Source organism: Lactuca saligna, chromosome 8 (assembly GCF_052625555.1).
Source record: "Lactuca saligna cultivar CGN05327 chromosome 8, ASM5262555v1, whole genome shotgun sequence".
NCBI classification, from domain to species: Eukaryota; Viridiplantae; Streptophyta; class Magnoliopsida; order Asterales; family Asteraceae; genus Lactuca; species Lactuca saligna.
The window spans coordinates 239,133,153-239,155,141 of record NC_136424.1 but is presented as its reverse complement, the minus strand read 5'-3'; the positions used below and the strand labels follow the sequence as shown (position 1 = coordinate 239,155,141).

The window sequence follows — 21,989 nt, the reverse complement described above, 5'->3', positions numbered from 1 at the left end:
GAAAGTGTAGCAGGGCGCACGGGGGCGCGTATAGGAGTGGTAGTGGTGGTGAGTCTGGCTGCTTCAGGTACGGTTAGACTGGTCATTTTAGCAGGGATTGTACTATTACCATCACTCAGGGATCAGACTTGATATGTTTTCACTGCAATCAGCGAGGCCACAAGAAGTCCCAGTGCCCCAGTTTGTTTTCAGCAGGATGGGTGATGGCACCTGCCCCTGCAACCTTGAGGATTACAGATGGCCGTCAGGGCCATGCAGAGGTGCTTGCGGTAGGAGGCAGGACTTTTCAAATGGCTACCTTGGAGACGCGAGCAGCACCGGACGTTGCAGGTATGCGATTTCCGTTTTCAGTTCTTTTATTTGTGCATGATGTTATATTGTTATGGTTTCTGCATCATTATCGGTATGAGCATTTCATTTTGAGCGGTTTGATTGTGATCGAGTTATATGCCATCTGCATACCTTGGATATTTGGTTAGTAGTTAAGGGATGGGTTCTATCGAAGAAGGTTACTTAGGGTGTAGTAACTATAGCATGCCTTGGAGGGAATCGGTATGTCCCGCTGGTTCGGAGCCGTATAAGTTTTAGAAATGGACTGGTTAGATCCCTAGCTATGGTAAGCGTGGGATTCCTCAGCAGATTGATTATGGAATGGTAGCAAGGATTGGGATTTCTATTCATTGAGCAGCGAGGTGTAAGCAGGATCGGAGTGGGGGAGAATCCTCCGAATGTACCAGGATAAGAGCACGTAATCCAGAGCGAGTACGTGATTTCTGAGAAGAAAAAGAGGTAGTTCAGCATTTGATGGATTGGGTAGTTCAGGGTTGGGAGTTTGAGAAACTCCCCATCAGTCCGTGCGTGTAAATGGTGATGGTGAGTATGTGGTTCAGATTCAGGTTGAAGGGTCGTCTGTAGGACTCGTGTGAGTTGGAATAAAGATCTTGAGGTACGTATGAGAATAGTAGTATAGGTGAGATCTAAGAGAAAGGTTGCTCAGTAGTATGGTTGGGTGAGGCCCGTGAGTTTTAGCAGCAGGTGGGACCTAGTAGGGATCTTAGTGTCTGGATAGGGGATCTGGATCCCTGGGAATTGTAGTGCTTATATGGCAGGATAAATTGAGCAATTTTTAGGTGGTCGAAGTCTCTTTGAAAGTCGCTGGGAGCGACTAGTAATTGTGTTGGGTTAGCAATCGGTGGGAGCCGGTAATCCAGATATTGATAGGATGGTAGGGACCAGGGTCGTCTCAGTTCATCCGGAAGCCTGATAAGGAATAACAGATTTTCCAGTCAGTAGCAGTGCGAGTATGCAGCGTATGGTGGAATTCAGTTAGTTGATCACGGGGGTGCTCGACACCAAATGATAGTAGAAGGAATGCCCAGTAGATACTGGCGACAATGACCCGTACTGGGAGTAGCGGGAGTAATAGATTGGGTGAGGACAGGGTCTTCACAGTGGCAGAAGGGATAGATGGTCATGGAGCATTGCATTGGGAAGGCAAGGAAATCGTGCAAGGAAAGAAGGGGTGAACCCCTATGGGGTCAGTGCAGTATTTGGAGAGTATTAGAAGGATTGTCGGTTAGGTGGGGTTTGCTTCCAGGATGTTCTGGGTCAGGGTTGACCCAAGATTATTATCCGCAAGGGTTAACGTTAGTCTAAATGACTGAACGGAAGGCCATCGATGGTAGGCAGCTGGTGTTAGAATAATTGGTGGGGTATCGGAGGCAGATCGCAGGCAGTGGAGCATAGCAAACTTCGAGGATGAAGTTTAGTTTAAGTGGGGGAGAGTTGTAACACCCAAAGTTTGGAAGGCCAAGAAAGGAAAGAAAACCCTAATTTTAAGGGGCGACTCGGCAAGTCCAAGGAGGAACTCGGCGAGTCCGAGCGGGATCCAGGTCGAGGAGTAAGTGACCGACTCGGCGAGTCGGCCAAGGTGATTCGGCGAGTCTGGTCTGAACGAGGAAAACCCTAATCCCGGGAGTTGTATCCTATTTAAAGGGTGTTATGTCCCTCCCTCAGCCCCCATATCATCCTAGAGAACCAGTAAACCCTTGATTTCGTGTGAGCTTCCATCATTTGAGAGATATAGCTTGGAGGAAGGAAACTTTGGAAAGGAACTTGAAGATCAAGAAGGTTGCTTCAAAGGAGGAGGTGTAGATCCGAGATCTACTTCAGTTGTGTTCATCTTGGAGGTAACAAGCTGCTATCTTCCCTCCTTTACATCTAGATCTACTTTTGTTATAAGATTTGGGGGTTTTATGGTTGTTTGAGACCTAATTCGAGTTTGGGGCCTAGATATGTTGTTGCCACTTCAGATCTAGTATTGGGATGGTCTAATATGTCATAAAGCATCAAAAGATGAGGAGTTGATGAAGCCCTTTTATCCCAAAACCTAGCCCTAGAGTATTTTGAGCCTAGATATCTTTAGTTATACGTAAAGTCTGCAACTTTACGTGAGGATTGAGCTTTGGGAGTATGGATCTATGAGTTGGAACCCCTGTATGACTCAAAATCCCTCTGCATGTAAATGGATTCGAATGGACTTGGCGAGTCCTTTGAGTGGACTCGGCGAGTAGCATGAAGGTGAGGAGCAACTCGAGTGGGATGAACAGCTCGTCAAGTCAGATGAAGATTGCCTTGTACTCGGCGAGTCTGTTCTTGGACTCGGTGAGTCAGGTTGCGAAACCCTAAACCCTTCGAGTTAAGACTCGAATCAGTGAGTCGGGTGGAGACTCGGTGAGTTGGACAGGTCAGGACTCAGAAATCAGTAGACTCGGCGAGTCATGGACTGACTCGGCGAGTCGATACGTGAATGGAAGGAATCTGAACATTTGAACTCGGCGAGCCAGTAGGGTGACTCGACGAGTAAGGTTAACCTGGAAGGTTGACTTTGACCAAGACTTTGACTTTGACCAGAGTTGATTTGGTTGTCTTTCGGGGGTCAGTTAGGCTCAGTGTTGCTTTGATATTGGTAGTTCGGGGAGCAAGAGGAGCAGGAGTTCAGTGAGTGGCCGGGCAGCGGCTAGTGAGATCATCAGCAATTTCAGCCAGTGCAGGTGAGTTTCGCTTTTGTGTGAATGGGTCTAAGGCCACAATGTCGGCCCATGTAGTTACGAGTAGACGACCCGGGGGTTAGCCCTAGACACAGTATGCTAGTATGATATTCAGGACGAGGTCCAGTAATATCGGGCGGGTGCCCAAGGATTTTTTTATATGATAGTTTGTACTTGTTATCTGTGTGATACATGTATGTGCCTGGTAGGGAGGTGAGTGTGGGCGAGGTCCTGTATCTCACCAATAGCAGAGTGTGGATGGGGTTCCATATCTCATTAGTAGCAGAACAGGGGTGAGGCCCAAACTAGAAAAGGAGTGAGAGTGGGTTGGTCCCGTATCTCACTACCAGTAGGAGCGTGGACGGGGTTCCATGACTCATCAGTAGCAGGACAAGGGCGAGGCCCAGGATAGGCGAGGCCTTAGGACAAGATCAGTTGTATGAGTTTAGCTTATGTGTTGTGACATGTTTATGTGATATTATTTGTTGGCAGGTGGGGCCCTGTGACAGGCGAGGCCTAAGTAAAACAGATCTGTATCCGAGCGGGGCTCAAAGCCAGGCGGGGCCTGGAGCGGTGGGGCTGTTGTAGCGGGCGAGGCCCAAGGTAGGGGCGAGGCCCAAGATAGCGGGCGTGGCCCAGTATATGCAGTATGTGGTTATGCATGGTATGTGGTAAGGTGGGGAACTCACTAAGCTTCGTGCTTACGGTTTTCAGTTTTGGTCTCAGGTACTTCTGGTAGCGGAGGGAAGAGCTCGGGGTGATCGCATGGCACACACCATAGATTAGACAACCCGGGAATGTTTACTCTAATAATGAACATGTGTTTTGAAAGCTTATACTCAGATTATGTTTTGGAATGATGACTTTGCTTAAAGTAATGTTTTAAATTTTGGGTCGTTACAGCTTGAAACAAAAAAAAAAAAAAAAAAAAAAAAAAAAAAGAGCTTGTTTTAATTTCTTTAAATCTGATGCTTCACCTAACACCCTCAATTCGACTGTTTTCCATATGTTGTGTGCATTGATAATTGATTTGACTTTGACTACCTACAAGAGATAAGTCGTTGGAGTCAATCACAAAACTTCAAACGATATTAAACCTCCTTCTTTAACCATTGACATCATATTCTCTCTTTCGACAACCCTGCCCTCTTTAATCAAGTTTGTTCCGAGAGCACTCTTCCACTGATCAAGAAGACAAGGTCACAATCACCTTATTGTCTTCCGTCACCTATGAAAAAGAACCAAATAAAAGCCACCTACTTTGTTCTCTTCCATTCCAGTTATCATGCACCTCCGGTTAGTCTCTTCTTATGGTTAGAACCAGTCCGATCAAGAAAAGTTGAGGCTGTTATTAAGATGTTTCAACTTGCGCTAAAAAAACGACTCACATCCCCCTTGAACCGCTCTGATACCAAAGTGTAAACAAAGGGGCTTCTGTAAAAACTTAGCATTGTACAAGAAGGTAACGGGAAAAAAAAACACATGAATAAAAGAAGAAAAACAAAACGAACATGAGATTAGAAGCTTGGTGCCTATGGCTTTTCTTTATAAAGCAAAACAAAAGGTCTAAAATAAAATGACTATGAGCCAATTTGTAGTAAACTAAAAGGAAATTGACTCTAATATAAAAACCTAGAAAGAAAGCTAAAAAATAATACTTTTCAAAAATACCCTTAGAACTAAAAATCGATTAACCCAAAAGAAACCAGAAAGAGTGGTCAGAAAAACTCTAGGAAAACTATGGAATACAAAACATGATAAAGAAAGATGGCTTAAAAGATTAAAAAAAAAAAAAAAAAAAAAAAAAAAAAAAAAAAAAAAACTCGTACTTTCTCGTTTGCATAAGTATGTTGAAATAGATTTCTTATTATAACATTATAAGAAATATTTTGTATATAGTAAATGGGATTTTCTAATATGTACCCTAAGAGCACACAAGTATTAATTATGAAAAATATTAACATAATTAAATTTGAAATACATTTATTATGGAAATTATTAATGCACTTCACATTTAATTATGGTAATATTTCTTATTATTAATGTATTTTATAATTAATTATGGTAATATATATCATCAATTAATGCTTATTATATGTGTCTTTAGGGCATATATTAGAAAATCCATAGTAAGTATTTTATAAAATTATTAGGAACAATCTAAAAAGAATCCAACAAAAACAGTATTGTAATTTAGATTATCCTTTCTTTTTTGTTTTTCTTTTTTCTTTTTGTGTTACCAAACAAGATACAAGTAATTTCTCTAGTTTTGTTTACTCCACTCCGATCCACTTCTGGTCATTTCGTTTTTCCATATACCAAACATCACCTTAAAAGTAAATAGCTCTTGTCATTTCTATATATCAAACATCACCTAAAGTAAAGCTTTTGGTAACAACTTGATGATAACGATGATTTCTTGTATAAAGTTTTTGATTAAAAACAAAATATTGCCAATCATACCGGTTTATAAGCCTAATTGCATCAATTGTAATCATTATTGATGATACAAGACGAAGCTTACCCAAGGATCAATCCTACTTTTAGAAAGAAAAATGTGAGGTTTTATCCTACAACATGCTATTTCAAATACGTTTAAACAATCTATTTTGTTAATTTCTTATTATACTTATATATGAATGTTGAATTCATGTTTACATCTTGGACTCCATAAAATAAGAATCATACGAAATTAAATGAAACGATGTAAAGTCTCAAAGCATCATTTGTTTGAATTCATCAAAGTTAAGAACTCCATCACCATTAAGATCAAACCGACTTATCATCCCAGCACACTCATCCACACTTCTCGACTCACCGAGTCGATTTAGCATCCGGTTTAAACTCGTGGGAGTTATGCAATCAGTTCCATCCATTTCATACATTCTGAACGCTTTGCTCAAGTCCTCAAGCTTCTCATCTTCCTTCTCGCTTTCCATTAAACTAACAAAATCTTCAAACCCTAATTGCCTGTTGTTTCCCTGTGTCGATTCCACAACAACTTCTACCTCTTCGAGTAAAATCTCCTCGTTCCAGATCAATCCAACACCGTGTTGCAGCTCTGATGGAGATATCATGCCGTTGCCATCTATGTCGAAGTGATCAAATACGCGTTTGTAATCGCTTGATTTGATCATGATTGATTTTCTGTTGTGTGAGTTGGGACACGATGAAGCAATGTGAATGTATCACTGATGATGTGGAGAATTGATGTTCTTGAGGGTATTGGTGAATCGATTTATATATTACTCAACCACGATGCTTCGAATTTTGAATTAATACACATGCATGATGAATTTGATGCAGAAACGAAATGAAATCGAATTGTGTATGAAATTTCAAGCGGTTACTACACGGATTTTGATACCTTGTAATGAAACAGCAAGGTAATTGCAGAGAAATCACTCCAACACGCAACTTAAGTCTTCAATAATGACATTTATTATTTTTGCCGTTAAAAAAAATGACATTTATTCCCGAGGATACGTTTCCTTTTGGTTTCTTTCAATACGAAATTATGATTGTAAAATATAAATTTTGAAATACTAGTGAGTATATTTTGTTGGTCATGCAATATAATTTTATACTAAAATATCGGTTAGGTTCTTTCAATAAAAAATATTCGTGAAACAGTGAGTATGTAATATAAATGTATTATTTATAAGCTTCTTTTATATCAAGACATTTTTGCCATTAAAAGAAATCGTATTTTAGCCGTATAATATTTTCAAAATTGGTCTAATCAATCCTGAACTTTCTTTGTTGTTCTATGGGATATAAGGTGTATTTTGACGGGTCTATAACGCCACTTTGGACAAAAACAAATATGTAAACCGGTTGCCCATGATGAAATAGATGAACAAAAGTCATAAACCAACACACATGGTATGTACTTTCAAAAATTCATCTCCAATACCACCCTATCCCCACTTACAAACACCACCCTTATTCCTCCACAAACCACCAAATTACAACCATTCTCACCTTCACCCTGTTAGAACCTGAAAGTGAACCTCTAGCAATCTCTAATCCTTGGAATTTTGAAGTATGTCTTGAGTCCGAAGTGGGTTGAGATACGAAATAAGTTTGTGGTTAGAGATGGAAGTTGAAGTGTGAGAACTAACTTGTTTATCCAATCCTTTGTATGCACTTCGGTCTGTACATTGTACCTCCTTTTCCTATATAATGAGTGATTAATGACAAAAATAGTAGACGGACTGTTCTTCCAATGATAGCACATTTTCACTTTAACTCACTTTCACTTTTCTCTCATATCAAAGTCTTTCAAACATTCTACTTGTTCATTTATTGTCTTTACCTTGATTATACTCATAGTTCCATATTTAATACTTGAAGTACTTTGTTGATTCTCATCTTTAGTCACGACTGGTCTTGTCATACTTGACTGGAACACTTAATCATAAGCAGAAATTGATCTTAAGCATTAACTCAAGGTTTGAGTTTTCAAACCTTGTCCCCAAGTAATCCGATCTTTGTTCTCACACACCCATCTTCAACCCTGCACAAAAGTTAGAATCCACAAGACAAAACCTACAATTATCTCTCTCCCATTAACACCACTACAACAGTTACCCCCTTCAGCCACTATAAATGTCATCTACTACACCTTCGTTAAAAAACCAAAAACAACTCTACCATCATCACCATATCCACGTCAGGGTCATAGATTTGAGTTCAAGAATACAGCCTAAGAAAAAGAATGGAGCCCTAAAACAGCCGCACCATCATCACAATTTCCAATAATTTACACTCAAAACCGTTGATGGGCGGTTTTATGGGGATGAAGGTAGGATTGGAACTACGTCGTTACCAGGTCGATGGTGGCGATTATTTTTAAAGAGGGTACCATTTACGAAGATTGATTTAGCGAAACACAAACTACCATTGGAAATAATCATTATCAAAATCATTGACTCGATGAAACCTATCAAAATCACGCGCGCACACACACACACACACACACATATATATATATATATATATATATATATATATACGCATGCAAATCAAATCATCCAAAGCATGAACCCTAACTAGCATAAATGTTTTGGAATTTGTAACATAAAACAAAGTTAGAAGAATACCTTTTCCTTGTAGCTTGTAGATCTTGACCTTCAAGAGCTTAGTGCCTCAATTATTGCACCTCCAGTGAGTCACAAACACCAAGTAGCAAGTTGGAAGAATATAAGAGAGGTTAGGAGACTAAAAATTGGCTAGGGTATTCTCTTAGAAGCAAGTGGCCGATTTCAAGGTGTCATGGGGTCTTTATATAGTTGTGCAATTAAGGTATTTGACTGAAACCCTAATTCCCTGCTTAGGTCTTAAGCAATCCAGTAGATCCTTCCAGAAGGCCTCTTATGGATGAAATCTATGTGGGCTATACATAGGATTTCATCCATCCCTTCTTAGGGATCCGTAAGCCCAACTTGGAAACTATCATATAACTGCAATATAGTCTCCTTAATTCAATTAGTCTCTTTAGATCACCAAATTAATTCCAAATTAATTTTTGATCAATACTAATTAAATAATATGATTTCTCAATTAATTTATTATTCATAGAATATATATTAATAAACCACAATTAATCTCTTTCATCATAATTCATCCAATCAAGTTGCTATCGTGAAGGCAACCCAAAAGACGACCATGTTACTATCGGATCAAGTACATATCAATTATAGTTATGGGCTTAGACACTTAATTCGAAACGGAGAATATTATGATCCTTAACATTTATATTATTTAAAAACTTTTATAACGGTTAAAAATTAAAACTCGAATAGATATTTAGTTTAAAATTTAAAAAAAAAAAAAAACAAAAACAAAAACAATCAAAAACTAAAAACAAAAATAAATAAAAACACTAGTATCTTGAAGTATGTAGTAAAGGCATTAAAAAAAATAAAGTATATGAAAAAACAAAAGATTTTAAAAACTTTTAAGAAAAAAAAACAAAGAAAATAAAAAAAGACAAAAAATAAAAAAGCTGAAAACCGAGTATATATATATATATATATATATATATATATATATATATATATATATATATATATATATATATATATATATATATATATATATATATCACTTCTCTAGAAATAAAAATTATGTTTAATTAGGGAAAATAATAAGGTTTAAACTCTCAAGACCATCACCTATAATAATTAATTAAATATGGACGTTTTAGTGGCTGATAACTGAAAGAATTAGGCACTATATAAAACTCAGAAAACCCTATGAAAACCCCGCTACAATTTTTGAAAACAGTGAAGAAATGAGGAAGAAATCGGAGGAATAGGTTGGTGATGATTTTCAGTATTTTTCTCGAAATTTTGGTATGTTCCACAAACTTAGGCTTGTTACTGTCGTTATAAATGTTTGTATACACATTTTACACGATTTTGTTCCACCTAATGTCTCTATTTGGGTCGGTAGTAGTTTAATTTACAAAAATTTAAAGTGTTTAAATTTTTGGTATAAAAAACTAAGAATCATTTTGATTTGAACAAGATTCTGAAAATCTATTCTAACAAAAGGCTAAAAACCATCTTGATTTGAGCAAAATTCTGAAAATCTATTCTAATAAATGAAAAATAAAATTGCCAAATATCCATTTTTAGCATGTCTTTTGACATGTGGCATTTTCAATGATTTTTTTATTTTGCTAACAAATCAACATTAATTCAAAATTTGAAAATTCAAAATCATATCCTAATAACATTCTCGAAATATGTGATAAACTTAACAAATTAATTTATAGTTACTTACACACGATAATACACTAATATTCTTTTTTTAACATTTATTATTATTTTTGTTTAATATAATTATTTTAGTGATACTGATCGTGGTTTTCACGGGTTATAACCTAGTTATTTATAGATAGTTAATGATAAGAAGTGGAGATACCTAATGATGATTTTACGAATTTATTTGATATTATTTTACGAATTTATTTGATATTATTTAGCTCTGTGAGGTCCAAAAATGGTAGGGAAAAAATAGAAGTGTTGGGTAAAGAAAAAATGGATTCAGGCTCAATTTGGGCGAGTAGCAAAGGACCAGGTTGTAAAAAATACTAATAATTAAATGTGGTGATAATAAACAAAAAATGGTGGAAGCCCACTTGTCAAAACGTGTGCATTTCTTTTTACTTTTGAATGACTTTGAAAAAAAGATTAGTTTCCTTGTAACAACGATGTCCTTTTTATTTATTCATCATACTAGGTTATAACCCATGTAAATCATAAGGTAAGTTCAAAATTTTATATAGAACAAAAAAATTAATAAATGTAAAAAAGCATTAAATTGTGGATGTAAGTAAGTACAATTTTATTTGCTTTTAAAAAATAAACTTAAAAGTTCAACATAGACCATTTTCTATCCAACTAGGAAAATGTCACCCATTTGCCCATTTTGCCCGCCAACTATTAATCAATAAAGTCTAGTGCTTATCAGTACTACGTGTTCTCTATCCTATGAAACTTTACATTTTTGTTTGATAATTTTAAATAAATTCCCGAAATACCCTTCAATTATTTGTCTCCAATTAATTAGGTTTCAATTTGTTCATCCTTTTTTATTTTGTTTTTGATACAACATATACAGTAAGGGTCAATGTGTAAACATAAATGGTCCATATGCAAGTCAAAGAAAATGGAGAGTTGAAAAAGAAGAAAAAGAGATTGTAATTTTGTCATCCATTGATGTCTATAGATAAAGAAGAAGTTATGGGTCGATCAAACAGTAAATCTCTTCCTGTGTCTTCACTTTATATAAACTTATTCACTCTCTTTACTTTTTTTGTTTTTAAATAGAATGACAATATTGTCCAAAAATTCAAAATGATCAATGGAACCACAATAAAACCTCTATTTTTTCTTTTTTAGGTGTTTCATATTAGTATGAGTTTTCTTTTTTGTTACCTTTTAACATGTCAAAATGACCAAAATGAACAAAATTTCTCAAAATGTCAAATTGAAAAAAATGTTAAAATTGTTATTTTTTCCAAAAATAATTAAAAAGGAATAAAAAATTTCAAATTTAACAAATTGAGCAAACCTATAAAATGGTATTTTTTATACTTATTTAATTAATCAGGAACCATTTCTTTAAATTTATTTAAAACATGGACATCGTCACTAAGATTTTTTCCCTGTACCAAAACTAAAAAACAAAAAATAAAACGAAAAATAAAAATAGGATGCTATTATATGCAAAAAAAAAAAAACAAAACAAAACAAAACAAAACAAAAAAAAAAACAAAAACAAAAAAAAAAAAAACAAAAAAACAAACAAACAAACAAAAAACAAAAAAAAACAAAAAAAAGGTAAAAATCACCAAAATGACCAAAAAGGTAAAAATAATTGATTTCACTAAAAATCTTTTACTTTATGTTAGGATTCTTTAGATAAAGTACGTTGCTATTAATATAACATATGTGATTTAATTGGTACAAATTAAGAATAAAAAAAAATTAAAAAACAAATGTACAATAATTTGCTAACCCTATAAACTTTGCATCTTTTCTCTAATTTAATATTACTACTAACTAATTTGAGAGTTCCTAAAGCAATAACTATAAAAACCTAAAGTTTGTAAACAAAAACCATATATATCATAACCCTTGGTAATTTGTGAAATACAGACAAACCAAATAAAAGGTAGGTGATAGGATTCTCATTATATGGTACACACATGTAAATGTATGACAAAGATGGTTGCTGTAAAAACCGAATGTAAATTGTCCAAGTAGAGGTGTATTGTACATGAAATGACAATATACTTTCAAACTATAGCTCACAAGGGTAAAAATGTAAAGTTTTCAATTAACTATGAAAGATAATTAAAGGGCATTAGAAAAACCAACTACAAAGTTTTTAACTTGAAAAGGGAATTACAAGTTCTATTTAGATAAATAAAAACTAAGACCCAACTATTGAAAAGATTTTCCAACATAGTTATTATAACAACCATTTACAGTAGTACCTTATGTTGTAACAATCTCAAAATATGGAGTAATCACATGGTATAAGTGATGGGTTTTGGTCATAAGACATCCTATGTGCTCATACAAACCCTAATGCTTGGATCTAGGTTTCTCTATTGTACATGCTTTGAATCCAAGACTATAAACCCTAATTCTAGCATGTAAGTAATCATATTAACATGTAATTAGGTTTAGAACATACCTTGATTGTTATGTAGCAATAACAATCCCAAATCTCCTTGTAATGACTTTGGAAGGCTTAGAGTCACAAGTGTCACTCCTCTAATGGTTTACAAACACCATAAGCAAGAGGATGAAGAGGAGAAAGGATGGAGGTTGCCAAAAACGTGTAGAAACCCTTACAAGAAGCTTAGCCACGTTTTTGAGCCTTAAGGGGTCTTTATATAGTTGGGCTATTAGGGTTATCTAACAAGGAAACCCTAATCTGGATGCTTAAGCCCTAAGCAACCGATAGACTCCTTTTATCAAGCCCATGGACGATTTCCTTATGGGTTTCCCATTAGAATTCGTCCATCCCTTAATACAAGGCAATCCATGGCCCAAATTATAATTATCTTATAATTACAATTCCAGTCCCTTAAGTTTAATTAATCTCTTTTAATCACAAAACTAATTACCAATTAATTATATGACTAATATTAATTAAACAATATGATTTCTCCTTTAATATATTATTCCCATAATATATTAATAAATCATATTTAATCCTTACTCTCCATAAATCATCCTATCAAGTTGCTTTGGTGAAGGCAACCCAAAAGGACCATGCACCATCGGGTCAAGTACATACCAAAATAGTTATGGACTTAAACACTAATCCAACAATAAGAACCATACACAAAAAAAGGTATAATGGAAAAAATGTTTAGAATAGCAGTTATTTGTTAGACATGACAAAAAAAATGTCAATTAAAGACTAAAATACCATTGGGACCATTTTCTGTCAAACACAACCAGGAAAATGTCACCCATTAGCCCTTTTTGCCCTCCAGCTATGAATCAATAAAGTTAGTACTACGTGTTCTCTATCCTATGAAACTTTACATTTTGGTTTGATAATTTTAAGTAAATTCCCGAAATACCATTCAAATTAACTATGAAAAGATAAATAAAGGCATTAGAAAAACCAAATACAAAGTTTTTTAACTTCAATATAACAAAAAGTATATATAATTAGTAAAGTGATATTTGAAATTATTAACATTTAAACCATATTAAAAATCAATAAAAACAGTGAAAGAAATACAAAAACCAAATTGTTTGATTTAATTACACAAAATCCTATATAAAACATTTTGAAGATTGCAGTATGTAAATGGAAAAGACAAATGACATAAGAAGCCTTGCTCATTCGCAACAAAAAACAAAATAAGTAATATTTTTCTAAAATTATGAATTTAGTTAAACTAATAGCCAAATATGTTCAGCCAAATTCATATATGTCGTTACAACCTCATCATATTCCGACTTTATAATGAATGGATTGGAAGAATTTGATGATGATCAGTTACACTTCAAAGAACATCAAAACTGAAATAAGGAATGATGATTTCACAACAAATGCTTTTAGCAAACAGAACTGTATTGGTATTAATGTATTTTCACAAAAAGGTAATAAATTTTGGGTTATGAATATGAACTAACCAGATTTGTTATGTTGAGACTATGCAAAAATCGTAATATTGAAGATGAGAAAGCAAAATAAAAATTGATAATGGGAACGAATGTTGAAGATAAGAAAACACAATATAAATGGAGTGAGAATATTATTTTGAAATTCCTGATTATTTGGGATTCATATAAATCTTGAAAAGAGTTTAAAAAAAGATAAGATTTGTAGTCTATGAAATTGAAAGTAAGTTGTTATTATTTCCAAAAAAACATGGAATTTTAATTTGAATGAATGTTATATGAATCCGAAAAATGCAGTAAGTTGAAAACAAAATCAGGATTTTTTCTACATTTATGCAATATTTTAAATTTAATTTAATTTTAGATTTATGATTATATTAGAAAATGACACGTGGCAGGTTAGCAATGTAGAAAGGGGACATGTGGCATATTAAAGGTTGTCTTTATTTGAAGAGGTAGATATACTATAAATTCTTAAAATGCTTATCTGTAGTATATTTCTTTCTTTTTTTTTTTTGCCACTGAAGTTTAACTTCTAATAAAAGCGCCCCAATAGTTATCTCTTTTCTTTTCCTTCTTATCCATTTTGGTGGCCGCAGTTTTTCTTCTCTTTAAAACGCTCCAATACTTCTCATTTTTCTTTGCCTTCTTATCCATTTTGGTCGCCTTGCCACCCTCCTCGTCTAGTAGTATTTCGTTTTCTTTTTCTTATTTCTTATTTCTTTCTTCTTTACTCATTTTTCCTCTTCCGGTGTTGTGTTCTTATCACCATATGCACCCCTGCTCGCAACCACCGGCGCACCTTCTCCTCTTTCTTAGTTTTACACCGACTACTTGAAATACAACGATGGATGAGGCTTTATGGGCTTCAGTGGGCGATGCACACCGTTAATTACTATCTTAAAAGTATGTATTACAAATCCATTCTAGGAGGGTTTTCAACTTATTTTTTCCTGCTTCTTGATGCATAAATATTTGATTTTCCAAAAATATTAGATGATAGTGTTTATGCATCTGTTTGTGACTTTATGTATATGTCATTGTGTCTATGTATATTCATCTATGACTATTTGTATGCTAATTTTTGTTCACAGATGTGAATTCCTTCAAAATTGTTTGTACTAATTCTCAAATAGTTTTCATGAGGTAAAAATTTAAGGATTGTCTTCATCTTTCTCATAAACTTCAGGAACAGAGACCCAAAAATCCATTTTATGTTTGTCAATTGGCATAACCCTGATCGTTAATTCTTTACCTAATTGTCTATAGATGAAAAAGAAATTATCCCTTTGTTTTTGCAAATTTGGTTTGGAAAATTTAGAATTCATATCAATGTTGAACTCAAAGTTTGAACCTTTGAAAGAAATGCAAATTAATTTAATTATGATGAAATATCATTTTACCTATTTCCTTTTTGGTTATAAGTCGAAGAATGTGCAACTTTTGTAGGAAAAGCACAAATAGAGCTCGAGCTTTGATATTGATGAAGTCAACGAATGTGAGGTGAATGTTGTTGCTCTACTTCATCTTATTCAAGGTAAGTTCTAAGCCCTAAGTAGAAATTCTATTATATGATATGAATTAATGATTTTGTAGGATGCAAAAGGAAAATTTTATCTTTTGTGAAGCTTAATTATGTATGGGTTTTTTACTATGCTTATTAACTGTTTGATAAAATCATTCAATGAACAAACATAATGTATAATGTGTCTGGTAAGCTTCAAATTTATGATTCTATATCTTATTAGTCTAGCTCTGCCAAAAAAAAATTTGTGCTTTGACTATCTTTCTCAATTGGATTTCACTTTCCAACTTTACAGTTGATATGGATTATAACTTCTTTTCAGTAGAAAATTGAACTTTACACTTTGATAGAATAATAATATTGTGTAACTTCATTCCATTTTATCCTATACTAACATTTTGTTCTCTTTTTACTTTGATTTTGTGTCTGTGAATTGAATTTCTAAGTCCTTAGCTTATAATCGATTAGATTTATTAAATTTAGGTTAGTAATCATTTTTAATTATTTTCTGGTTAGTAAGAAGTAATATTTGAATTGTAGAGATTTAATATATTATATTTTTGTGATTGTTATATAGTATCTCATTATTTTCTACTAATACACTAAATTCTGTGGAATTTTATGGAAACATCGATTTGTTGGCATGAATTTTTGATGATTTCGCCTTCACTCATGTAACTGTCAATTGTATTCTATTGGCCTATCTAACTCGGTGTTATTTAATATTATTTTTTTTCTGAATAATCACTAATGAAATTATTTTGTGATCATTTTAATTATGTATGTCGACATGTTCTTGCAAAAGTGGAACCACAAGCGGTTGAATGAGTCAAGGTCAGACCTCAGAAAGAGATCTTAGTACATACTTTTTTATTTTTATTTTCTTACAGTTGGATATAATTGCAGTCGGATAAACGCCAACTTTTCCATAATGAGACACTCCTATATTTCTTCAGAGGATTAGCCTGTTCACTTGATGGTTCATTTCTACCTGTGCTTTGCTGGTAAGAGAAATTTACATTTAATTTGACTATTTTTTCCTTGCCAATAGTTAGACCATTTTGCCCTTACCAACAATTGTATCTTTTATGGTTTGTGTTTGAGTTAAAGAGTCTATCTATAGGAAGAAGAAGATTATGCTAACTGATCAATCTACATGTCAGGTAAGATGCCAAATCACCCATTAAGTAAAACCTTGGGTTACCACAAGGTAAGATAAGAAAAAAATGTGATGTTAGATGGTAATGTATAACAAATCCCTTCTACCATGATGTTTCTGGTACATGAATATTTATTTATTTATTTATTCATAATAGGTTCCCTGATGTTGATATTTGATTTTCATCCTGTGGATGTAGGTGGTGTTTTGGTCGGAAAAGTGGAATAAGTAATCGATTTTGAAAGAATTTGGTGAAGAGTTACCTGGTGTCAGGAGTTGCTCATTGGTAACTATTAATAACATGCGATGATCTATCCAAAGAGTCATGTGGGTAAGAAATGGAATCATGTAAGTACTATTACTCAATTTTAATAACACACAAAAAAAATTGAATTGTACACATTGCTTATGCCTAATAACGTCCTTTCAGCCATCACCATAATTCAGGTCTCATTTTCAAGCAACAAATCAATAGTGGAGGGTTGGTATGCTTTATTGGGTTTTTTTATAGTGGTAGCCGTCCAACAAGAATGGTATGAAGGAATGAATGAAAATTATTCATTTTGTTGCCAAATGGCATTTAATGGACCATTCCGTTCTTCGTATTTTGTGTTCAAAAAATTATTTCCATCTTTTTATCTTCTAACATTGTTCAAACCATCACCAACGGCGCAATAGAATTCCTTCTATTATCTTAATATCCTAAGATTGTTGTTCCACAAAATTTGGTTTGCTTAGGTAGTAGGCCTAGCCCAAACAATAGTTGACCCTGACAATCCCATACACTTAAAATATGATAACATTGAGGCCTAATTATTTAAATTCATGAAAATTGGCCATCTGTTTTACTTTTAAGTGATCGAGGCCACATTGGTCATAGGGGATGATGAAAATTCAATATATTTTTTATACTAAAAAGTTATTATCTTATATTTGATTTTTTAGAAAACCATTTATATTTTGAACTATTCGCATAATCAATCTTTTGTTGCTTTCAAGTATCTTGCTTTTCAATGTTCACATAAATAATCTTTTGCTGCCTTCACAAGAACAAGCCATCCGTATATGTAATATCCTTTCACAAAAATTACAATATGTTTTCTTATTTACTACACCCTAAAATAACGAGAGAAAAAAAAAAAAAAAAAAAAAAAAACAAGGCGCCAAAGGCGCAGCTAATTCCTTCTGGTTTCGAATTGAAAACTGACATTTTCAAGAATGGTCCCTATAGTCTTAACATTTTGATAAATTTTTATTAATGTTAGTTTTATTATTAACCTTAAACCATAAGTCTCGATATTTAAATGTTTCACTGTTTTGGCTTGATTTTTTAATTTTAAGGATGAAACCTTATTTTGGAAATGTAAGGCTAAAAAGAAGAAAGAAAAATACTTTTACAAAAAAATATTTTCACCGTTTAGATTAACATAATTGAATAATTATCGGTTGCCCAACCGAGACACATGGATAGTGGAACCAAAACGGACACATATGATGTTTTCTAGGATTGTGGATTGTGGCGTGACAAGATTCGGTTAAGACCTAACGCCAACATTGTGAGTTTTTCGTGTTCTGTGGTTGTTCACACATAAGTGTTTATCATGTGATTTATATGCATTTTTTTAATTATTTATTTACAGTGTATTTTATAATAAGTATGGTTGTGTGCAAATGTTATTTTGACTTGTTTATCTATTGTGTGTCTTTTTGGGATTACATGTTTAGTGAGAACGGGTGGGTTGTTTAATCGTCGTGAGCATGATAGATGTGTGTGATCGACGAGGATGGGAATTGAGAATTATACTCTTTTTATTGGATATTTAAAATTTTTTAATACAATTGATAGGTTGTACCAAGGGGAGGGGAAACGAGCCATTGGTTCTTTCTCTGGATAATTAATCGTTCCCCTAAATTATGTCATCAGATGATATGTTTTACTGTATGATTTATTGAAAGTATATGATGAAATTATTCGCTTTTTTAGTGGTAGACATGTATGTGCAACACGAACTCACTAGGCCCTAGGCTTACCCATTTAGAAACTTTAAATGTGTGCAACCTAGGAAACTATTTAGCAAGTGGCAGAGAAAAGTCCAAGGAGAATGACTGATCCAGAAGACGACAGAGGAATTCTGTAAAGACGTAACACCCCGAAGCTATTCAATTTGTAATGTCATGATTCTCAGGTATTGCTTAAATAAGATTTATTGGGTTAAGCTCTACTCGACGATTTGGTTGACCTACTCATTGAGTAGCAGCTGGATGAGATCGCGTTTTAAGTGACCTACTCGACGAGTCCATGTTGGGACTCGGTGAACAGGAGGTGGCAATGGAAACCCAAAATCCCAGGGTTTGCACCTCTATTTAAAGGATCCTTAGCCTCCTTTGTCCTCTTTACAGTCTTTGAGAGCCCCTTAAAACCCTAATTCATGTGTGTGTACCTTGGTGTGGTGTTTAAAGCTTGGAGGAAGAAACCTAAGAGTGCAATGGAAATTGAAGCAAGGAAGGAGTGGGAAGCAGGATTTACCTCAGCTAGAATCCTTTGGAGGTATCAAAGTGCCAACCTTACTTCCCTTTTTCCCTTTTGTTGAGTTTCTAGGGCTTTTTATGGATTTTCAAGTTGGTATGATGAGCTATGGGCTAGATCTGAAGTTATAACTTCAGATCTGGACCCTCCTTGGATTCTAGAAGCATAAAGTCACAGTCTTGGTTGTGATTAAGGTCCCTCTTGAGCATGAAGTTCCATTAAGAACTTAAAATAGGCATTTAGAGCCTTTATAGCCATGCATGCACGTAAATTTTGCAACTTTATGTGATAAGCATGCCCTAGAAGCTTGGATATATGAGTCGGAACCGTTGCATGGCTCAAAACAAGTTTGTATGGAAAAAGGACTGAATGGACTCGGCGAGTCATAGGGTTGACTCGGCTAGTCACATGAAAATGGTCGTGAAATCGAAGAGTTGATGAACAACTCGGCGAGTCCGATGAAGATTGTCATAAGACTCGACGAGTTGAAGAACAATTCGGTGATTCGGATGAGTTTTCTCTTGGATATGTATGAGTGTGTATCCGTCGAGTCGCAAGGAGGGAACTCGGCGGATGACCTTAAAGTTTGATTTAGAATTAAAGGAACTCGACGAGTCACTCCGATGACTCGGCTAGTTGGAATGTACTTCAGGGAACTCGGCGAGTAGCCAAGCGTACTCGGCGAGTTAAGGTCAACATAGACTGTTGACCTTGACTAAGGAATTTGACTTTGACCAGGGGTTGACTAGTGGGTTATGGAGTACCTTATAAGGTTAAGGACTTATGAGTATTTTGTACTATGATAATATGTGGTGGAGCCTATGTCAAGTGATCCGAGAGTTGGAGTTTACCTTTCGTGTCGACATTTGCGAGGTGAGTTATCCTCACTATATCGATAGGGCCTACGACACCAAGGCTGGCCCTTTAGTTGTTATTATGGTATGCTACATGTGGTTATGATCTGTTACATCGGGATCGGGGTAGACAGTATGTTATGCTCTTATGATTCGTGGGAATTGGTATGTTAGTGACCTGCTAGGTTGGTACTCTAGTTATAGGAGAATTCTATGATTGATGATCAGTGTGACAGATATGTTTGATGTTTATATATGCCTGTATATGATAGTATGCGCACATGGTTATTTGCTTGTGGTTGGGTTAAGGCGGTCCTGCTTTGTGCTGAAGGCCAATATACCCTATGAGCGGTCCGGGGAGACTGTAGGCCCACGTGGCAGACCAGTCATTCCGAAGGCTCGGGATAGATTCAGGCAGACTGTAGGCCTGGTAGGGCGGTCCAGTCAAGACGATGGCCCAGTATGCAAGTTGATTGATTGATTATTACTGATATGGTATTGTGAGTGTGGTATTGGTATTTTAGGGGTAGCTCACTAAGCCCTCGGGCTTACAGTTTTCAGTTTATTGTTTCAGGTACTTCAGGAGATCATGGAAAGGTGAAGGCGTGACCGTACCGCTCCTCATCCTTATGTTATGATTTTTTGGGACACTCTGATGGAAAATGATTTGAAAACAATGCTATTTGATTTTTATTTATAACTGAAAAAGTTTGAATTTGGCGTAAAATTTATGGATGTTTCTGTTGGGATTTGAGCATTCTAACACTTTCTAAGTGTACATGCAACCCTAATAAACCTTGGATCTATGTTTGTCTAAATACATGCAAAATTTGTTTTCCAAGGTTTATAACTTATCTAGCATGGCATGGGGAACTTTTAAACATAAAAGGAACTAGATGAATTACATACCTTTTGATGAGTGTTGATTCCTTGGAGTTTAAGAGCCAAGCACCAATAATGTGAATGCCTCAAATAGAAATCACAAATCACCACAAACTTGGAAAACTTTATGAGAGAGTATACACACTCTTAGAAATCGGCCACACCTTACACACACACTCTAGGGTGCTATTTCATGCAACATAAGCTTGTTTATATAGTGTGCATGGTTAGTATGAAACCCTAATAACCCATGTCTTTTCCTTTCCAAGGATCCATGGGTTAAAAGCTCCATGGACTTCCATATAAGCTTAGCCCATTAACAAATGAGTATTAGCCTACACCATATAAATATAATAGCCCATGATTTAATTAGTCTTCCTTTTAATCACTAAATTAATTCATAATTAATTCAAGATTAAAACTAAATAAATAACATGACTTTATATTAATATATTATAACTTATAATATATTAATAAATCGTAAGTATACAATTCTCATGAAATTATCCATAAATAGTTTGGGTGAACTGCAACCCAAATGGACTATTTCGGGTCGGGTCAAGTATATACCAAATAAGTTATGGACTTAGACACCTTATCCAACAGTTTCAAGTTGGTATCAGAGCCTTCGTTTGAGTGAATTGGAGGAACACTCATGTGAATCCAGTCTCAAATCAATGAGATTTTCAGAAAGTAAGTTTTAAAATGGTTTCCAAAATAAAGGCTGGAGGATGCAGAGGGTACGATCAACCGGAGCCTGTAAGTATACCCCAAAATACCATGCAATTATTTGATATTATGATATGTTAGAACAGCATGCCAGTGCTAGGCTAGGGATCTTTAGGAATCGCATGATAGATTTGCCTGATTGCATGATGCATATTAGCCTAGGGTTTCTTGTATGTGGAATTGAGATCATAACTGTAGATGTTTAGTGTATGCATCACGACTGTGCATAATAAAGACCTTATAGCCTAAGAATGTTGATTCGGCCTTCGGGTAGGATTGGATATTCGAAAGTCTATTGGGTCCAGTGTTATGTTCAGCTAGCATGCACTAGCGCTGCAGGGGATGATGGAAGTTTCATGGATGTGTGAGTCGTGATAAGTGGTGAGACTAGATGCAAGATATTTGGTATTCCCCTAGAAGTGAGGGTTGGGCGTATTTCTATGTTGATGATATTGTTAGGGTGTTGTGGTGATACTTGAGACAAATATGGGTAGGTGTGGAAGGTAGTATGGGCTCGTACTACTGAAAGCACAAGACCCATACGCGTAGCAAGGAAATCACAACCCCTAGGATTTTTGGGTTTTGGTATCCCGACA

At 34.9% G+C, this 21,989-nt stretch overlaps 1 protein-coding gene and 1 long non-coding RNA gene across 9 annotated transcripts; one reads left to right on the top strand and one right to left on the bottom strand.

The window, feature by feature from the left end:
* Positions 1-5,764: 5,764 nt before the first annotated feature.
* On the bottom strand, positions 5,765-6,187 carry LOC145010551 (calcium-binding protein CML38-like). Its single transcript, XM_078969076.1, has one exon. The coding sequence runs from the start codon at positions 6,185-6,187 to the stop codon at positions 5,765-5,767; it is 423 nt and encodes a 140-aa protein (XP_078825202.1).
* An 8,153-nt stretch (positions 6,188-14,340) lies between these two features.
* Positions 14,341-20,459, top strand: LOC145009120 (uncharacterized). Of its 8 annotated transcripts, none has more exons than XR_013663753.1 (8): positions 14,341-14,623; positions 15,167-15,254; positions 16,048-16,076; positions 16,149-16,246; positions 16,406-16,452; positions 16,601-16,749; positions 16,832-20,277; positions 20,357-20,459. It is a non-coding gene; the product is annotated as an uncharacterized LOC145009120 (long non-coding RNA). The 8 variants fall into 8 exon arrangements; XR_013663754.1 differs by having other exon boundaries at positions 14,345-14,623; positions 16,832-18,949; XR_013663756.1 differs by lacking the exon at positions 20,357-20,459 and having other exon boundaries at positions 14,354-14,623; positions 16,347-16,452; positions 16,832-17,099.
* The last annotated feature ends 1,530 nt before the right edge of the window (positions 20,460-21,989 follow it).

What these genes read in the sequence shown, in the direction of transcription:
- LOC145010551 (XM_078969076.1), bottom strand. Translation starts at nt 6,187, where the DNA reads ATGATCAAATCAAGCGATTACAAACGCGTATTTGATCACTTCGACATA.